The sequence below is a fragment of the Dicentrarchus labrax genome, unplaced genomic scaffold (genome assembly GCF_905237075.1).
Source record: "Dicentrarchus labrax unplaced genomic scaffold, dlabrax2021, whole genome shotgun sequence".
Taxonomy (NCBI): domain Eukaryota; kingdom Metazoa; phylum Chordata; class Actinopteri; family Moronidae; genus Dicentrarchus; species Dicentrarchus labrax.
In genome coordinates, this window is record NW_026136714.1 from 23890479 (window position 1) to 23911648 (window position 21170).

The 21170-nt window shown below is 45.6% G+C and overlaps 1 protein-coding gene across 1 annotated transcript in view; it reads left to right on the forward strand.

The window, feature by feature from the left end:
* kat6a (K(lysine) acetyltransferase 6A) overlaps positions 1-20427 on the forward strand; it is a 29960-nt gene extending 9533 nt beyond the window's left edge. Inside the window, 15 exon segments of the mRNA XM_051421364.1 lie at positions 3013-3121; positions 4537-4652; positions 5174-5255; positions 5581-5695; positions 5993-6309; positions 7775-7887; positions 9258-9373; positions 9837-9978; positions 10979-11140; positions 11619-11712; positions 11957-12188; positions 13139-13331; positions 13434-14129; positions 14268-14529; positions 14647-20427. Of these exon segments, the coding sequence (XP_051277324.1) occupies positions 3013-3121; positions 4537-4652; positions 5174-5255; positions 5581-5695; positions 5993-6309; positions 7775-7887; positions 9258-9373; positions 9837-9978; positions 10979-11140; positions 11619-11712; positions 11957-12188; positions 13139-13331; positions 13434-14129; positions 14268-14529; positions 14647-18023 (6126 nt within the window). The 3' untranslated portion in view covers positions 18024-20427.
* Positions 20428-21170: the final 743 nt, after the last annotated feature.

The window sequence follows — 21170 nt, forward strand, 5'->3', positions numbered from 1 at the left end:
TGCTAATATATGTTTATCCTGCATTAAGGCTCTGCTTTCTCTTTGCACCCTGCATGTCTCTGCTTATCTGCTTCACTCTTCACTTTTAATTCTTTACAACCCTCCTCTCTCTGTTTACCTCCTTCTTCCCTTACTCTCTCACTCCATACCTTTTGTTTCTCTTTCTCTGTCCCTGTGCTGTTAGGTGTGCAGAGGGGTAGTGTGGGGGGGGGTGTTGGAAGCAGCCTGAGTCAGAAGGAAATGAACCCAATAAATCAAGCTCTTGTCCCTGTCTCCTCCCTGCAGCCTACCCAGCTCTCTGCAGCTATGTGCATTTACACCGTTGTCCTGCAGACAACCTCGTAACACCGTCTTCAGTGAATGCCGTCTTGTTGTTTTTCCCATTTAAATAAATGATCGGACTGTCCCCTGTGAGTTAAAGTGCGTGTTCAGACCATAGCTGTGTGCCTCCGTTTTCATTCAAATAAAACATGATCTGTATTCTCATAGTGTATGTGCTTGAGAATAAACTCTTCCTTTTTAATTTTCATCATTTTTGGCAGCTACTGTAAATAATTAGTAAATGTTTGGTGATAGCAGTTGCATGAGTATGGGAGGGTATATTAAGGGAAAAGGTGTCATTTGTAGCTCTTCTAAAAACCAACTTGCCATGTGATGATGAGCAGTATCTGCCTCTTAAGGTATCACCTTTTCACTGGCCAACTTTCTGCTAGGATCGCTAGTGCTGTGTGAACAATGAAAATCATTCTTTAAGTCACATAGTTTGAACCTGGCAATGTTGGAGGGTCCATGTGTTAAAGGGATATTTTATACAAAAGATGCTTTATTATGAATTGTCTTGAGTATATCTTGTTTCACTGTATTAAAAGAATTGATTGTATCTGTAAAGGCACTGAGCTGCCCCAGGCTTTTTTTGTTTTATTGTGTTGCAAGTCTGAATAATTAGTGGATAATTAGGCTTTTCTGACACTGATGAACACAAACAGAGGAAGTCAGAGTGAAAACAAATCTCTGCAGATTCATTTGAATTAAACCTGAATATAAAAGACAACATTTCAGCGTCTTTTAGTCAGGTTTAGATGAGTTGTGAGAGCTGTGACACAGATCAAGTTCTGTCAAGTTCAGGTAGACTCTGTGGACTTCTGATCTGGATTCTGACTGGTCCACTCCAGGGCATTGATGTTTAAAAGCTTTGGCTTTTTGTTTGGCTGTGTGTCCTCTCCCATGTGGCAGATCTCTTGCAGATTTTGTTGCAGTGGTTTACCCTCTACCTTTAGTTCCTTCAGTGGCATGCTGCTGTGAAGCATTCCCACAGCATGATGCTACCATGCGGTGTGGGAATCATCAAACACAAGAACAAACAAGAGTTTTGTATACGGCTTAAAAACTTCACTTTGGTGTCATCAGATCATAGAACCTATTCCACGTTGTCTGTCTTCCACATGCCTGCTGGCAAACACCAGCCCAGATGTCATGCGAGTTGTTTTCAACAGTGGCTTTGTCTGAGAATGTGGAAGTAGTCAGGGCAACAGATGTCCTATGCACAGTGTCTGCCATTTCCACCATGGAGCCCTGTAGCCCCCTCAGTGTCCATCACTTGTTCTCTTCTCACACAGACACTCTAGGCAGACTGTGCCACAGTTATAGTTTTTTTTCCTGATTAATATACTGGATGCTTTTGATTGGTCCTTTTAAAAAAATAAACTAATTAAAAATAAACTGACCTCAGATTTCTTTGGTGGAATGTTACTTTGTATTCGTGACATTTATGTTGTAACAAAATTGACTTTGCTTGGGTCGAACGTTCCTGATTCGGTGTGTTTGACCTAAAGTTACTTGTCACACCTTGGTTACACAGAGTTGAGCTTCAAACAACCCAATATGTGACTTCCAAAAATGACTGGCTTGAAATTTGAGCTAGCATCACTTTGAAGAGATTTGGTTTTACTTTTTAATTTGATCACTGTCCCAATTACACCCACTGCTTTTCACTGTTATTAAACAATAAGATATGAAATGATCAAAAAGATTTTTATCAATCAAAGTACATAACTATTACAGATTTTGAAGTTCTCCTGTGACTCTCCTGTGACATTTATGCAAGTTGTAAATATTACAAAGTATGATGATTTTTATGGTTAAACTGTAACTGTAATACGAGTTTGACTACTATCTTCTCAGCAGTAAAGAGAATGTGTTGCTGAAAGTGACTTGCGGTATACTCAGAGGTAGCAGTGAGCCACCTCTACCCCTCAGGGCTTCCAGGCTCCAGAAACTTTCAAGGAGAGTCACCCCGTGGCCCCTCCCTCTTGTGTTTGTGCCTGTGTGAAGTGCACCTGCAGTGCTTCAGGGATGTGATTTTTCAGCTTTATTGGACACACGAGTCCTATCTGATGTGTAACAACATGTTAAGTGTTATCCTGCCTTTTTCCCGAACACAACCCTGGCTTAGGTTTGTGCTTGTGTGCATATCAGATAATGTGTTTGTTTTTTGTGTCTTGAGTACATACCTGCTGACATGGTTTGTGTTTTCGGGGACACACTAAAAGATTTATGCAGCCCCAGAACTGAATGTCTGATGGCGTGTTTCAGAATCGGTGTCAAAATGGGACACGTTGCCCTGGAATTAAACTCCTCAGCTTGTGCAACCAAAGGAACAGAGTTACAGCTTTTGATCAAACAACACAGGAGTCAGCAGAGACATTGACACACAATGGCAGCCTCTAACATGACATGTCACATAAATTATGCAAGCACACTCATCACAGTAGCTCTCATGCTCTTCATTATCCTAAACTCTCTGTTCACAGATCAACATGCTGTATGGTGTCATTGTAGTTTTCAGTCTGTTCTTGCCTGGTTAATACACACAGTCATCCACTGTGGCAGGACACACAAGGCCACTTTGTTGTTTTCATTTGTACAATTAAGCTGTTAAGTTGACTGACAGTCTCAACTTTCTCTCCCCCTCTCCTGTGTCCCCCTTTCCCTTCTGCTCTGTCCCTCTGCCAGCCGGTGGCTGAGCCCATTCCCATCTGCAGCTTCTGCTTGGGGACCAAGGAGCAGAATCGCGATAAGAGGCCGGAGGAACTCATCTCCTGCGCCGACTGTGGCAATAGTGGTGAGTGCTGCTGTGTGATTAGTGTCTTTAAAAACACCGTAGCACCAGTTTCAGTCTATAACTTAGTTAAACTTTACTAGTTTTGTAGTCGAAACAACCACAGAGGAATATGATCCAAAACTGTTGTCTGCAAAGTATAGGTGTGTTTGTTAAAAGTAAAGTTCTCTCAAATCTTTAGTCTTGTAATTTTTTTGTGTGAAAAGGCATTTGTAAAAAAAAAAACTAATACAGCACAATGCTAAGTACACACACTGGAGCTGTAAAAAGATTGCTATGAGTTTAATTTTATGAGGCTGCCTACTATTTACAGTGCGCACGCTTCCACTGCCTCAGGCGCTTCTTCAACTGAGATTTAAAAAAACGAAGTAAAAGTACGAGTACTTTCATCTCTTACTCTTCAACCGACATTTCGACTGATAATTGAGCTGAAGAGTGGTTACATGTGAACTTACATTGCAACTGCTTTCATCTCTTGCTCTTCAACTGACATTTCAGCTGATTTTATCAGTCTTCAACTGCTTTCAGTGATTACGTCAACATAAATTTTACCCTCCTTCATTCTCTTACTCTTCAGCTGACCTTTTAAGTGCATTTATAAGTTAACTTACAGTCGCATTGCTCTTGAGTTTATTTGCTTTCAGTGGTTACACTTGCAGCTCTATTTATCACACTTTTTTCCACACACAACTCAGAATAGTCTCAGCATTTTTACTTCAGCTGATACTTGAGGTTAAAGTGCTGAGAGCACCATCAACTGACACTTTTTTCAGTATTTTAACTATTTCAAATGGATCAACTGCTAATTTGCAGCTGTGAGAACACCTACGTTTTCTGCAGGAAATGTAGCCATAATATTCTCTACAATTATTCTGTATAGTAGTACTGTTGTTATTCTAGTTATTTTATATAATTTTAATGTATTATTATCTCTTCCCCCTTTTTGGGTCAAGGGTGCCATGTTTAAACTTGATGAACTAAGATGAAAACAATGGTTGAATACATTACATCCTGGCTCTGCTCTATGTGTTCAGAAAAATTGGGTTTCCTACAAAATCTCCTTTGTGGTATTAAGTTGTATTATTCACACTAAGGCCTGACATTGCTTCGTGAAAGCAGAGGAGAAATTGTGTTGCTCCTCTTTCCTCAATAGGTTTCTGTCCCAGACAAGGCGGTCTTGTTTGCTGTTCTTCAAGCAGAGCAAAAGCATTGCTCTGACAGATTGTCATTTATGTTTGAACACTCTTTATGCAACCAGGTTTGATTCTGTGAGGGCTTTCAATTCCAAAAGGAGCTTTTTTTTTTTTCTCCCCTACAATGATGCAAGTGGGTCACGGCTGTCAGTCAGCAGCGACAAAAAAAAAGGAGCCTGTGACGTTGACGCACTTGTTTGTGTATGCATATCTATCTACCTGCAGGCCACCCGTCCTGTCTCAAGTTCTCCCCAGAGCTCACAGCGCGAGTCAAGGCTCTGTGGTGGCAGTGCATCGAATGCAAGACTTGCAGCAGCTGTCAAGATCAAGGAAAGAATGCGGTGAGTGGATGAGCAAATATAGCGGACTGGCAGCCTAACAGTGTCTGTGAACACTCTCTTCTCTGCTTAAGTGCCAGATAGAGATGCTCATAGACGTTATCTGTGGTCCTGGGATTGAGCTATTTTAGTCATCCTCAGCATGATCAGCTTTCTCGTACTTGTCAAGTGAGGAATCGTTGTTATGCAGGTGTTTGTTGGGTGGGATCTATAAACGGGGGGACAGAGTATTTCAATGCATTTTGTTATGTGGAAAGCTCATCAAAAGTTGTAATTAGAATGAGCTTTGATCAGACCTCCAGTAAATGTCTCCTCAACAAAGTACCTCATATCTGTCTAGTTGGAGACACTGACTGACCTGTATTTTGGCCCAATATATTGTTGTCGCTTTCATGTATGCTTGTCATGTACAAGGCCTCACTATTGAAGTGGGCCACTGAGACTCACATCTAAAGCCTTTGATAATCATCTGTCTGTGTGTGTCTGTGTGTGTGTGTGTGTGTGTGTGTGTGTGTACTGCACAGGACAACATGTTGTTCTGCGACTCCTGTGACCGGGGCTTCCACATGGAGTGCTGCGATCCTCCCCTCACGCGGATGCCAAAAGGTAAATGAACAGGACTGCTCCTTTAACACATCACCTGCCTTTTCATTACCCATTTACACCCCCACCCCATGAATTCAATTTGCATCAGTTCTACATCTGAAAGAGTTCACAAAGCTCACACATTACTCCTCTATGTTACATTATAGACACACTAAATGATTTCTTGAGCTGTTGCTTCTAACTCTTAATGAAGCACCTAATGCTTCACCATTAAGTGCTAATGTATTCGATATGTCCCAGAGCATGTTGATATCTGCACTGAAGCCTGTCTCGTCTAATCCACCTCAGTGTATGTGAGCCTGTGCTTTCTCTCTTCCTCTCCCAGGCATGTGGATTTGTCAGATCTGCCAACCCAGGAAAAAGGGAAAGAAGCTTTTACATGAAAAGGCAGCACAAATCAAACGGCGCTACAACGCACCGCTGGGACGGCCCAAGAACAGGTAAAGAAAGGCCTTCAGCTAACGGCGTCTTCGTCAGTGTCAGCCAAGTGGAGAGCTGCCACAAGCTGCCATGTGTCTCTATCATCAGAGTGTAGACGAGTTAATAGTTACAGCTTATAGCTATGTTTTTCTTTTATTGCCATTTATCTTCTTTCGATCTTCGAATAGATATCTATAACAGTGTATGGAGCTGTCCTTTAGTAGGTACATAGGTAGTCCCATAAGCAGGGTTTCGGACCCATCAAGCTGGGTTACCTCCTGACACAGTCGTAACCGGACTCCCCACTTCATCCACAGGCCGGGGCGGCCCTTCAAGAAGCTGGGCGGGCGTGGTCGGCGGAAGCGCTCAGCCTCACCCAACTCATCCTCCAGCTCGTCCTGCGAGGGTTACCCTGGGGACGACCGGCTGCTTTTTTCGCTACGGGACGACGACGACCTGTCGCAGAGCAGCCTGCGCTTCAACAACAAGACCAAGGGCCTCATCGACGCCCTCACAAAGTTCTTCACACCGTCGCCTGAGGGCCGTAAGGCGCGGCAGGAAGTGGTGGACTACTCCCAGCAGTGCCGCATCCGAAAGAAATCCCATCGCAAAGGAGAGGGAGATGATAGAGGGGGTAAGGATTAACTGTTTTTTATTACATCCCTTGACTCTCATTGCTGGATGAATGTTTTCCATACATAAAGTCAGTATTTTATGACTACAAAAAGTTCCAAGATTCATAGCTTAGAATATGTCAAAAATAAGAATATGTATGTGACATGGATATTATAAATGGCTTTGGAATTGCAATAGGAGTGAGTCAATACACAAAGTAAAGTGAATGTACTGTATTATATTTAGTGAAAAAATAAAGCTACTTTGTAACAGCGCAGTGACAAAATTATTAATGCACTGTGAAAACATGAAAAGTAGACTATGAATTTTAACATCTGAAAACATTCTACAGCATGAATTGGCAATAGTTGCACTTTAATGAGTCATCAAAATCATGACTTTCATGCACACTTTCTAAATGCTTTTATCAGACTCAGTTAGGGGTTGTCAGCTAGATGGTTTCCTAACAAACAGACTCTGTACCACCAGCTGTTATTATGATGCATAGACTCTGCTTCAGTGTTCTTTATCCCCTTTTAAAAATGATCCAACCCTGATGTTACATATTTGGAAATTGTAGAGGGTAAAAATGGTTGAGAGAATTGGTTTGTCATTTTCTGCCTCAGAAAATTGTTCCTTATGCATAAAAGGAAATTGCTTTGTAATATGAAGGGCACACCTGCAGTTCTAACTTTCTGAGGCCAAAGCGCGCAAACACACACACACACACACACACACACACACACACACACACACACTCTATCTGTCTCAACTATAGCAGAGTAGAAGATATTAACTGTGACAGAGCAGACATATCAGGAGCATTCATTTCAAGTCTCACTGGCACTAATGTTACTACTGTTTTGACACACCTTGTTGTACAATGGATAAGCAGGTTCCTAAATGTTATCAAAACCTGCATGCATATGTATAAAATGACACATCCAACACATTGAGAGGTTTATCATTGTAAATATGTCTGCATCTGTGGGGATATGATATGATAATGTCATAATGATAGCCATCTATGACATACTTTACTTGTGTATTTGGATGCATAGTAGGTACTACGTTCACCTTCATTGGTTAACGTGGAATACCAAATGAAGTGAAACACATTTTCTGAACATGTTTGAAGGCTAACTGAGCTCACTCCAGTGGCACCATTTAATAAAAGCAGAGAATGTGCTAATGACAGAGCAAGGTGCCAAACCACTCATTCATGATATAGGAAACCCACCACGCCAATGTCGGTCTTTCACCCTATCCCCTGTGGGAAATTAGCGAACTTAACTTAGAACTCAAATATTGTTTGATTTTCAGGGCTTATTTTATGACAGCTGTCAACCATGTATAAATGTCTCAATGTCTGCCCACTGTGACAGTAGCGCCATTGTAAAAATCAATCAGCAGGCATCTTGCCACCCCATCTAGCAAGCTTCGCACTAGATTTGCATTAATGTCGACTGTGTTCCGATCCCCAGACAATCAAGAAGGCAGCGACTGGCGCGATGAAGATGAGAAACTGCCTGGCCACGAGAACCTGACGGAAAAAGACATTGAACTGTTCAGACACATCCAGGAGCTGGCACTACAGGTACACAGACAAAATATTAAATGTCTTTAAAAATTTGGTGAATGGAAAGAGATGTGACAGTGGGGAAAGAGGAGCTGAAAAGAGGCCAAATTGTAGAGTGAGACAGAATCAGCAGGGGAACTTGGGAGAGAAACCTGTGAGCCTATGACAAAGGCTGCCAGGCTGGAGTCATTGAATGTGATATTATTTAAATCCACGGTGTGCAGCGGGGGAACTGGATTTCAATGGTGATGAGAATATGGTCAGAAAGAGCAGAGTCAACAACAGACAGGTTGTAAAAGATCTGTTGGATGTAGGAACGTGTGTGGGTGGAAAAGTCAGTGAGCTGTGAGAGACCATTGTGTTTCAGCACTGAGAGAAATTAATTTGCCATGGAACAGCTGCCAGATTCAGCATGTATATTCAAATCAGCCATTAGCAGAGATGCAGAGTGGACAAGGAGTGTAGGATTCAGTGAGGATCAAAGGTTTGGTTTTAAATGACCAGTAAGAGATGGAAATAACAAGGGGTAATTGAAGGCTTCACTACAGGGCAATTAAAGTATAGTGTTCTCACTGGAAATGTGCTTGAATTTCACATTCTGCTTGTGATTAATGGCAAACCCTAGTCCATGTTTGATGGGACAGCGCTGGTCAGTGTAACCATGCCCTGGAGGCGCAACGTGGTCGTGCATGAGCCCTCTGCCAGTCACATACAAAGGCACATAAAGTTGGTGTTGGTGCCAGGGGCTAAGGTTGGCCTCAGCCGGTGTAGTTATATTAGATACAGGATACATAAAGCAGGCACATTAACAGCCCTTTTAATGCAGCGCAGCAATAGATTGACCAGAGAGTGGTTTGTTTGGCCAGCATCATTGGAGTCACATAAAACACTATCACAGATCCCGACTGGAATATTCACACAACTGTTTAAGTGTTCGACGCAGGCAGAGTAGTAAGAGTTAATGATGTGTGAAAAGGGTCGATGTGATTATCTAGGCTGAGTAGCAGCAGATTAGAGTACATGGTCATCATAAACGACATGCAGGGATGTGCAGGCTTGTAAAATTCAGAGAAGCTCCACTTAAAGCTCCATCATTATGTAGCAGGTAGCTTAGTCTCAGACAATTTAGGAGGAATTAGAAGGCAGGGCTTCTGCTCTCTGACTTAATTGATTGATAGTTTTAGCTCTATTATTATCCTTTTTTGGGTTCCATCCAGTGTTCTGCCTGGCTGTCACGCTAGAGTGTAAGATCCTAGGCCAGTAGTCCCTGGTGTGCAGTCTCTCTGCTTGCCACATAATCTGCTAATCTCTCCTGTAGTAAACCTGGAATTGACCTTCCATGTCTCTCCCTCCCTTTCATCCTTTGTCTTTGTCACTCACCCACACAGAAAGTCGGGGTGACGGGTCCGCCAGACCCTCAGATGCGCTGTCCGTCAGTCATCGAATTTGGCAAGTTTGAAATCCAGACGTGGTATTCGTCTCCCTACCCACAGGAGTACAGCAGGTAAGATAACCCACCATAATGAAGCACAGCAGCATAATGCACTTAGCTCCCAGTCCTGCTTGTAGGCACAGACATTACCACCAGCGTAATGGAGCTCAATTATAAAGTTGTTTACAGTCCCACCTACTTTGGCAGGTAACCAGCCAGAGACAGGGAGGTAATTTGATTCAGTTCCTGAGGATGTATTCATTTTGTCATGTATGTGTATGTACGAAACTGTTAAATAAAAAAATCTGACCCACTATTCTGCTTACCAAATCTGCCTTCATTGGGTGTTTGAGAGAGAATATTAGCATACATCCAAAGCTCACTGACCCCCGCAGAGTAAAATGATCTATATTAACCCTTCAAATGTTAGAATTATTTGCTTCTTTTAAATCAAGTGCTGTTTCATTATTGATTAATCTGACAATGACTTTCTCAACTAATTGATGAATCATTTGGTCCTTTTTCCCTTTTGCAGACTACCCAAGCTCTACTTGTGTGAGTTTTGCCTGCGCTACATGAAGAGTCGCAGCATCCTGTACCAGCACATGAAGAAGTGCAACTGGTTCCACCCCCCTGCCAATGAGATCTACAGGAAGGATGATGTCTCTGTATTTGAGGTGAGGAACTGTTAAGAAAGATGGACTGATAGTTTCTGAACTGAAAGACCAGAAAGAAGATGAAATAATGTGAACCCTCACATTATTTCATCTTCTTCGGATGACACCGTAACAGAGTTCAGTTATTTTTATCTGTCATATGCACAACGGTTTTAGTGAAGCAGTCACTGTTCTCATGCTCTGCCAACAATGCTTATACAAAATGTACGAAACGAAAATTGTGCATGTAAAAAAAAAGAGAAGAAGAATAGATAGAGAAAGATATGCCTCTGCTGAACACGCAAACCACAGCGAGCTATAGCCACTTCCTTTACCAAACAGGCCTTTCTTCTCACCTCGAAAGTACATCCAGTATTCTAACTCCACCCCGGTAGTCACCTCAAACTACACAACCCTAGAATCCTTTCTGAAAAGTGTTTTCCATGCTTTCCATAGACTTTTACCAATGCCTAATAATCTTTATTCATGACAGTGGGAGAATCACAATCATTTAAAATTCCTTATGGTAATTAATTGACACCCCTACCTACCGTAGTGTAATGTTCTTTTGTTTATGATATCAAGGAAAGTCACTTATTATTAGAAGAATTCACAATTACCAATTTACGTTTAAGCTCTTCTTCTGGGTCTCGTAGCGCAGCAGCAGATTAATTCAGTGGATTGTTGTCTGCAGGCCATGGCCACTGCAGCTCCTGTTTCCCCGCTCTGCAGTCCATCCTCGCTCGGAGGAGAGCAGAGACAACTGGCGAACTGCCAACCTGAACCTCCCTCCTCTTTTCTCTTAACAGCTCTTTGTTTCTCTCCTCCACCCTCTCTATCTGCTGGGGTCTCCAGAGACACGGCTGAGATCATTGCCTGACACTAACTTCTCCATTCACCTTCACTTTGTTCCACAGCTCCCTAACAGCAGCTCAAAGATGTACTTCAGGACAGTAGTGTTTCTGGGTCAGTCATTTAGGAAAAACATTTGAGTCATTGTGTTGTACTGATGTGTTTTCAGGTTGATGGAAATGTGAGCACAATCTACTGTCAGAACCTGTGTCTGCTGGCCAAGCTGTTCCTGGACCACAAGACCCTCTACTATGACGTAGAGCCCTTCCTTTTCTACGTCCTGACCCAGAATGACGGCAAAGGTTGCCACCTCGTCGGGTACTTCTCCAAGGTATCACCGTGCTCCCTCTTCGATATGCTGGTTTTTCAGTTAGAATATTGTATTGCACCGACACCACCATACCTCCTTCATTTTCTAGGAATACATACGTCTGTAAACTGTAACCACCCTGTGCAAACTTCAACAACTTCATGAACAAAAATGGAGGGACAAATATATTCACATTAAATGAAATTGAAATGCATTGGCATCACCCCATACTGGTGCATTCCTTCAAACATACAAATGCTTGTGTTGTGTCCCAGATAAACACTGGGCTCTGTGAGCTCCGTTACCCCTCTGTGGAGTTTGCAGTCGCAGGTGCTCCCATTAACATGCCACCTCGCTGCCAAAACACAGCAGTTAGTGAGCGGACGCAGCATCATCAACACCCTGCTGTACTCCCACACAGGCCTGCTCTGTGATGTAGTTTCCATGATTTGTTGTTTTCTAATGGTGGAATGCGTCTGTGCCTGTCCCTCTTTTTCAGGAGAAGCACTGTCAACAGAAGTACAACGTATCATGCATCATGATTCTCCCACAGTACCAGCGCAAGGGCTATGGACGCTTTCTCATTGACTTCAGTAAGGGCTCCAGCTTACACACACACACACACACACACACACACACACACACACACACACACACACACACACACACACACACACACACACACACACACACACACACACACACACACACACACACACACACCAGTAACTGGAAAATGTGACTGTTGATACTCTTTTTGATGCACAAAATTGAATGGTATACATCTATTGTGGCTCATGGTGTCTGTGTCCTTGGTTTGTTCCTCCCTGTCTGCAGGCTACTTACTGTCCAAGCGCGAGGGCCAGCCAGGATCTCCAGAGAAGCCTCTGTCGGACCTAGGTCGGCTGTCCTACATGGCCTACTGGCGTAGTGTGGTGCTGGAGTGTCTCCATGAGGTCCGTGATCGGCAGATCACCATACGACAACTTAGCAAACTGACCGGGATCTGCCCACAGGACATCACTACCACCCTGCACAGCCTCAACATGCTGGAGCAGCGAGGAGACAGGTCAGAGACAGGACCAGCATGCACTCAAAAAAACACATTATTTAGTGCTGTATAAAATGGGTCAAGGATGTACTCCAGAGGTTAATACTGTAGTCCCACATAGTTCCCAAGCTCCTCTATATTGCATAGTGTTACAGGTACATTGAGATTCTCAGTGAGCTGTACTTGTAATGAACCTGTAATTTAATCTTTTTTTATAACTTCCTCTGCATTAGCATGCTACATAACGTACTATAGTGCAGTGGGAGACAAAGGGAGGATCTGGTTTCTAGATGCTACTTAGTCACAACGTATTAAAGGATCTTGTAAAGCTTAACCCAAACGAAACAGAATATGGCCAGTAGCCAGGTTACACATTGCGTGTAAACAAAGCCAGCCTTTAAAGTGGACTTTAGTAGGATCATTGCTCACATAGTCTGATGTATTTCAGTTCCACTGACCATCGGTATAGGTTAGGTGTCCTGCTGCTACTTTAATTAATTAACTTCAGTTTGAAACCCTGGTAACACATAAAATACATTACATTTTGATAACTGGAGGAAGCATGATGGGCACACTGTTTCAGTTCACACCAGTGGTTAATGTCTTATCACTGTCTGAGAGTGTTGACCTATGAAACAGGGTTTTTGGTCACAATGATGTGAACAAAAACAAAATAAGTGGCAAAATTTCACAGAATGTTGAAATTGAGAAGCTTTTTATAACACATACATTCACAAGCTTCCTAATGTAAGTACGCATAGACATACCAAAAGTCCTGTAAATGTGTATGGCTATCTACATGCACGGACTAACCGTACACAACACTTCACATGGGCAACATTAACACATAGCTGTGATGCACACATACATACACTGACATACACGGCCACAATAATGTGATTTCTCTGTACTTGCATGTGCATACAGAGTTCTAATGCTCCTCTTTCTTTTTGCTCTGGTTCCATCAGGATGGTTCTGGTGCGAAGGGAGAAGCTGGTGGTTAACCACATGACTCGTCTGAACGCCCGGCCACGGCAGCTGGAGGTCGACCCCGAGTGTCTCCGTTGGACTCCTGTCATTGTAACCAACACTGTGGTTTCTGACGCCGATGGAGATGATGACGAGGAGGATGAGGAACCAGAGGAAGACAACCGCAAAGAGGTAAATACGTTACATTTATATTTGTGAGATAAAAGATTAATCCCAAAGTTGCTGTACATTCTTGATTAATTATTAATTTTATTTAACTTTATCTGTAAACAGATCAAACCAAGTCACAAGGTCCCACCAATGTCTTGGCACATGCGCCAAAAGAAGAAGAGGGACGAGGAAGAGGAGGAAGAGGAAGAAGAAGAGGAAAGAAAGGGCTTCCTGGGGTTTCCGATTAGCCAAAGCTCTCCAACTTCCCCTCTCGTTCGCTGTCCACCCCCTGTCCCAGAACCAACACGACCCCCTCCCCCAACAAATGGGGAACGCAGACCACGGGGACGCCCGCCCAAAAACTGGCCTTGGGGGAAGGTGAAAGACAGTGCACGGGTTGGACGGCCGCCTAAGAACCGCCCTGTGGAGGACGAGGACGATGAAGATGAGGAGAGGACAGAGGGAGGAAAAACCGCAGGCTCTGCCAGCAGCCCCCCTTCCCTTTTCTCCCTAGACAGACAAGCAGAGTCCACAGCTTTTCACTCACTAGACATGGCCAGGCCCTCTATAACCCCTACGCGAAGAGGGCGGCCCCCAAGGAAAAAGAGAGGCCCTAAGCCTAGACTGACAGAAGGGCCTGGAGAGGGGCTGGCACAGCTTCCTGTCGTTTCCAGGTTGAATGAATCTCCACCTGTCAGGAAGAGCTGCTTCAGTGAAAGCAGTGAAGAGGAGGAGGATGACGATGATGAAGATGATGAAGAGAGAAGGGCATGCTCTCCACCCATCCTCACCAAGCCTGCCATGGGGCTGAAATGCAAGGTAAGAAGCTAATAGTGTTCAGATTTACTGGTTCTGAAATAATGTTAAAGTCTAACAAATCTCATTTCTGGGTCTGTAGTTATCATTTTAAACAAAATTTCAAAGGCACACCTAATTCCCCGTCCTGTTTCTACCTAGAAGCCACTGAGGAAGCGTCGCTTTCGCCAGCGCAGCCACCCTCACAGCAGCGTGGTGACAGAGACCATTTCTGAGACCACAGAGGTGTTGGATGAGCCCTTTGTAGACTCGGACTCAGAGAGGCCTATGCCCAGGCTGGAGGAGGAGACGCCCCTGGGCCACCCACTGCACCGCTACCCCCCAGGCCGTTCTGCTCTGAGGTTGTCTGACCCAGCACCCAAAAGGGGCCGGCACTCCAACCTCACAGATTCAGAGGAAGACGGTGAGCAGACACGCTTTTGATGTCCGAATGGGCAGGACTTGTTGATTTTTTGTTTGTATACACAGCCATACGTGCAACTTTATTTAACACTGGCTTTTCTTCTTCCCCCCCATTTAGAGTTAACACCTGTGCTGAAGCCCGTGGCTGCTCTGCCAGCAATGCCATCAGAGAACCTAGCGTCCAACCCTGAGGTCCCAGTCAAGAAGAAGAAAGGGTGGCCAAAGGGAAAGAGCCGTAAACCACTGCACTGGAAGAAACGGGGACCTGGTAAACCACCTGGGCCCAACCAGCGAGCAATCGCAGACAGCCAGGCCCAAAGTGGGGATCCTCCACCCCCCAAAATCAAGATGAAGCCTGGCCGCAAGCCCCGGAGTTGGTATCTGCAGCGGGCCCAGGAGGAGGCAGAGAGGCAGGAGCAGGAAAGACTGTTGGAGCAGCAGCTGGACAAAGACCCTCAGCTGCTCCAGACAGATGAGCGGAAGCGAGTCTGCAGAACCAACACCGACAACAAACAGAAAGACTCTGATGAAGAAGATGACTTTCTCCCTAAGCCTGTTGAGCAGAAGGTGCCAAAGAGGCGAGGGAGACCGCCCAAGAACCGCGCCCTCCGCCAGCCACCACAGCCTGCCCCCAAACCACCTCCAACCTCTGAGCCGGAGGAGGAAGAGGAGGAGGAGGAAGAGACTGAAAGAGCCTGGGAGGAAGACAAACCCAGTCGTCCACCGTCTCGTCCCCTGCTGTCGCCTTCTTCCTCTTCTTCCACCTCAGGGCCCCGGGCCCCACAGTCCCGGCCTCAGGACACAGATATGGGTGACAGGGAAGAAGACGATGACGATGAGGAGAGGGAGGAAGAGGACTGTGGCAGCATGGGCAGCGGTGGCGGAAGTATCAACAGGCGAGCGGCTGTCACGCCAGGTTCAGGAAGCAGGCGCAGTGAAGACCACGATGCAGATGATGAAGGTGACGGACACTTGGAGAACAAGAGCAACAGCGGCAACAATGGCGGTAAGAAGAGAAAAAGTCAGGACTCTGAAGATGAAGACGATGATGAAGATGAGGAGGAGGAGCCTGCCTCCCGTGCAAGTTCTCCTCCAGTTAAAGAAGAACCCCAAGGTGGAGAGGCTTTTTTAGACATGGAGAACAGCGTGGCCCGGGACTATGTCAGCAAGCAGGAGGAGGAAGAAGAGGAGGAGGAGGAGGCTGAGGAGGAAGTGCTGGAGGCCAAGTGTCGGCCCTCCTCAGCCGACCCACAGCAGGAGGAGAGGCGGCGCAGAGAGCAGGAGGAGTCTGCTGCAGCAGCTGCGGCGGTGGAAACGGTAACGGCCATGTCTGTTCCTTCTGAGCCCATGGAGCTGCAGCCCCTGCACCCAGACGACAAGGACGTCACGCTGTTGATGGAACCCCAACACACACATCCACACTCCCACCCTCACCAGCACTCTGACTTCAAAGAGGAGCTTGGCCACCATCACCCACACCACCCCCATCACCACTCCAATGAGCTGGACCTGGAGACTATGCAGGCCGTCCAGTCCCTGACACAGGGGGAAGCCCAGGACGAAGAGACTGAACCCCAGCCACACCACGGGGCCTACCAGGACTGTGAGGAGACCCTAGCTGCCTGCCGGACCCTGCAGAGCTACAGCCACGCGGGGGAGGCCGAGGAGGAGGCGGCCCTGGCCTTAGTGGAGGAGTGTGGGGCCTCGCAACACAGCAGCCCCCTGCCTAATCCCCCAGTGCCACCCCTGCCCAGTCAGTCTGTGCGCTCGGTGAACAGTCCGGGGTTGCCCTCAAACATCATGGACACAACACCAGCAGGGCAGAGGGGAGGCACGCCTGGCCCCACTGGAGCAGGGGGCAGTGGTGGAGGTGCTGGAGCCGGGTACACCCAGATCACCCCAGAGCATCCCAGTTCTCTGTCTGCTCCCTCCCAGCAGAACATGGAGACGTCGCCGATGATGGATGTGCCGTCTGTGTCGGACCACTCACAGCAGGTGGTGGACAGCGGCTTCAGTGACCTCGGCAGCATAGAGAGCACTACAGAGAACTACGACAACCCCAGCAGCTATGACTCCACCATGGGCGGAGGGGGCAATGGAACGGGGAATGGCGGGAACGGAGGGGGAATGTCAGCTGCTGTAGTCGCAGGAGCTTCCACAGCTTCCTCCTCATCAGCCTCCTCTTCAAGCTCGGCCACGCCGTCCTCTTCCTCCCAGTCTAACAGCTGCTCCTTTGTGCCAGCCCCCAGCCTCACATCTTCCACAGGAACTGGAGGATCCCAGCTAGCGATGGGCAGCTGTAGCCTCATCCAGCAAACAGGACCAGGGCCCAACAGTGGACCAGGGGCTAGTAATGTAGGGAGTGCTGTGCCCCAGCCACCACCACCCCCACCGCCGTCCAACACTCCCAGCTGTGGCATCAAGTCTCCTCAGAGCTGTGGTGTGATCGAGAGGCCGCCCAGCACCAACCAGCAGCAGCAGCAACAGCAGCAGCAGTCCCAAAAAAAGGTTCCTCAGCAGCCTCCTCAGCAACAGCAACAAGCCCCCAACCCTCAGCCTCCACCATCAGCCCCACCACCACCGCCGCAGCAACAACAGCAGGCCTTGTCCCAGTGTAGCATGGGCAATGGCTTTGCCTCCACTCCCATGATCATGGAGATCCCAGAGAGTGGAGGCGGAGGAGGGGGTCGCACCCTGTATGAGCGCATGGGTCAAGACTTTGGCACAGGGGGCTACCCCCAGCCCTCAGCAACCTTCAGCCTGGCCAAACTTCAGCAGCTCACAAACACCATCATGGACCCCCATGCCATGCCCTACTCCCATTCAGCCTCTGTCACCTCCTACGCCACCAGTGTTTCTCTCTCCAACCCTGGGCTGGCCCCTTCACCCCACACTCCCCTCCCGCAGGGCCAGCCCACTATGACCCCACCTCCTAACCTTAGCTCTGGCTCCATGAACCTGGGTTCTCTGCAGTTGCAGTGCAACATGCCCACCACCAACATCGGTCTGGGACCCCCACCACACACGCAGCGGCTACAGGGCCAGATGGCTACAGTCAAAGGCCATATTTCCATCCGATCCAAAGCCACTCAGCAACTGGCCCCAGCCCCACACCAGCAGCAGCTCTATGGCCGCAGCTCAGGGGCTGTGGCCATGCAGGGCACACCGCGCACCTTGGCGGTGCAGCGCGGTATGATGCCAAACCTCATGCCTACGCCAGCACCATACAATTCCATGAACATGACGTCCCTCAATGCCATGTCAGCTGGCTACCGAATGCCCCAACCCATGATGAACAGTGGTTATCACGGCAATCCCCCTTATATGAATCAGCCAGCCCAGTACCCCATGCAGATGCAGATGGGCATGATGGGAGGACAGGGTTACCCGCAGCAGCCTATGCAGCCCAATCACCACGGCAACATGATGTACACTGGCCCCTCCCATCACAGCTATGCTGGTGTCCCAAAACAGTCACCCTACATGAGCAGATGAGCAGCCAAGAACTGAAAAAGGAGACATGAGGCCAGAGCTGATACTCGCTGTACTCTAAATGTCCATTACTCCTGTTCACCCTCTCCAGTGCCACGGCAGGCACCAGTGAGTGAAGGTGGTTGGAGACAGAGAGGGTCTTTGGGTTTCCTGTTTTTCTATGTTGTCATTTTGTCCCTTTTTATTTGGGCTCGTTTTCCCTCCCCTCCCAGCTGGCTGTGTATGGGAGCAAGTCGATAGGATTCCGGGCTGGGGTGTGTACATGGACCTCGGCCGTACCATGCTGCTTCAGGCCAGGCCTACACAGTCCTCTGTAATGTGGTTTCTCACAGGCCCTGGAGCCTCCTCCTCCTCGTGATGTACAGGAGGAGAGTAGGGGAGGACAAGGATGACGAGGAAGATGCACAGAGAAAGACAATACAGGAGTACCTTGCTTTGTCTGACTGCGAATGAAAAAACAGTGGTTAACTGAATATATTCAACCATGCACACAATCTTTTAATTGATATGGGAAGCCTTACCTTGAAAAAAGAGACAATGACACATTGTAGGCGGACTCTTGTTTTGTTAAACATAATGTTGAATCCTATTTTTGTTGTCGTTGTTTTTGTTGATTGTTTTTTGAAATACTCTTGTGCAGTCCGACCTCTTATATGCTTTGGTCTTTATATGTGTGGCATTCTGAAATGGTGATACACCTCCTTGCTCTCTCAGAAATACACAAACATCTCTGTGGCCAAGCGGTCAGACAGCTCTTCACCTAGTTCCAGAAAAGCGGAGGAGTAGGGCCTACAGTGTTTGAAGTGTCGAGTTGTTTCTAGAGACTGCTTCCCAGATGGACGGTGTTGTACCAAAAACAGCAAAGACGCAGAAGAGAGGAGCGCGTTACTGTCTTATTATGTCCATAAATGAAACAAGTAGCATTATTTTCCAGTTTGCTGCCACTCTGAAACGTTTAGATGTAAATATTCTGGTACTTCCCAATATCCAGCGCGCACACACACACACACACACACACACACACACACACACACACACACACACACACACACACACACACACACACTGGCTAGCTGTCGCCAATTGGTGGCTAGCTCAGGAAAGTACAACATTCAGCTGTTCTTGTCCACACTCCACTGACAGACGGTGTACTATGTCAGCCTTTTTTAGCAGTTTAGGGATTGCAGAACAAACTGTGGGTTTTCCATTTAACTGCTTTAAGGAAAGTCAGTTAACTAGCTGACCTCCCCTCCGTAAGTGTTAGTGACCCAAAGAGGTCGAGGAGTCTGCTTTTGAATGGTGTATTTTTTCTGTAATTATTTTTTTATTGTATTTTTCTTTTCTGCAAAATTCTGCACTCCCATTGGCTAGAAATATGGCGGTAGACAGTTAGCCTTTATAAAAGGTGTGCCTAAATGCCTGATCTAGTGCATGGTTTGGCCCTCACATAGAGGCACACTCATATGAAAGCAGGGTCGGAGGTGAAGTGTTCAAGGTCCTGTTGGTAATGGCGTTCAACTGGCAGGGGTGAAACGGTTGACCTTGTTGCTCCATGTACCAGTATTCAAAGTCAAAAGAGGAGTTTTCGTTTTCTTACAGACCTGACATTGCATACTTTATTTGTGTGTATTGTTCTGTTCTGTACTTATTTTTTGTTGTGTTTCTTTCTGAATTTTATCAGACTGGGCAGCTTTCTTTTATGACACAAGCTGACTCTTTTTGACTTTAGAAAACCTATTGTAGAGAAAATGTTTTTTCTATAATATAAAAGGAAACTCTGACATTGATATTGGTACTGTCATTTTTTTCACTTCTGTTTCAGGAAAAAAAAAACAATACATATTTTTTAGCTCGCCTCTTGGGTAATAATTACTAAGAAATTCAAAATTTAAAAAAATTACCACTCACTTTTAGTGACTTTAAGATGCCTTTAACCTCTCCATTCCATCTCATCTCTAGAGTTTTTCTATCTTTGTGTAGTATATTAATGCTATTTTAAACAAAAGGACTACAAATATCTAAAGGTCACTTGGCATTCTTTTCTTTATTTTTTCTTTTCTTTTTTTTCTTTTTTTTTTACTTGTGTGTGTATAGGATGACTTCCTTACATTTAAGAGGCATGTAAAAAGGAGCTCAGTATATTTCTGTCTGTTTATATCGCTTCCCTTTTTGTATCCTTTGTAATTGTACATGTTGCGTTGTATGCTAAGAGAGAGCGCAAAATAAAGAGAGGAGTGACAGCTGGGCACAGTGAAGGTTGATTTGCGCTCAGCGGCCTCAACTCTCTACTCTGTCCCTGTATGTATTTCCATTTATTCTGTTTTTTTTTTCTTTCTTTCTTAGCAAGTACTTTCAAAGAACTCTGTACATTTTAACATAAAATGAAAATAAATTATGTTGAGCCATTCATGTTTTCCTTGAGCTTTTTAAGGTTTTGTCTGAGTCAGATCTACAATTAAATTGTCGTAGTCGTCATTTCAATTTACTCCTTCCAGATTTGCCCCAGAGGGATAAGTACACTAAATACCATGCACGTTTTCCAAAATAGTTAACCTTCTTGTTTAAAGTGAATATCTTATCTTTGGAATTGCAATTTTAAAGCGCAAGAGAGGAATTAAGCACTTACACAGGTACTGGACAAATTGTGGCAACCTTACATTCAGCAGACAAATTAAGCCTAAATCAGCCCCACAAAGTGTTTATTAAGCTTTCTTCATAACATTGATACTCATGACTACATAAGCAACAATCAAAGAGCTTAAAACTCAAAACGAACGTGTTTCATTAGATCTGTGTGTGGGCTGGGGTTTAATAACATTTGACAACCCAAAACCCATCTGATTAAAATGCTGTTGCAGTTTATCTCTCGTATAAAACTCTGGCATTAAATTTTGTATTTCTGTAGAACCCCATCTATCATAGCGCATTGAGGAAATTGATTTCAGGGTCTTTAAATAAAGTTTATTTTCAGAATTTACATTGAAGCTGCTGTTGTCACATCTCTTTTAAAAAATCATCTACCTGTGCATCACCTTTTACGCCCCTACTACTATTGAGGATGAGGGCTCATATAGGCTGAGTTTTGGTTATGAAGGGCTTAGGGTGTCATTTATTCTGATTAGTTGCAGATGGTTCAGGGAAAGACCAGAT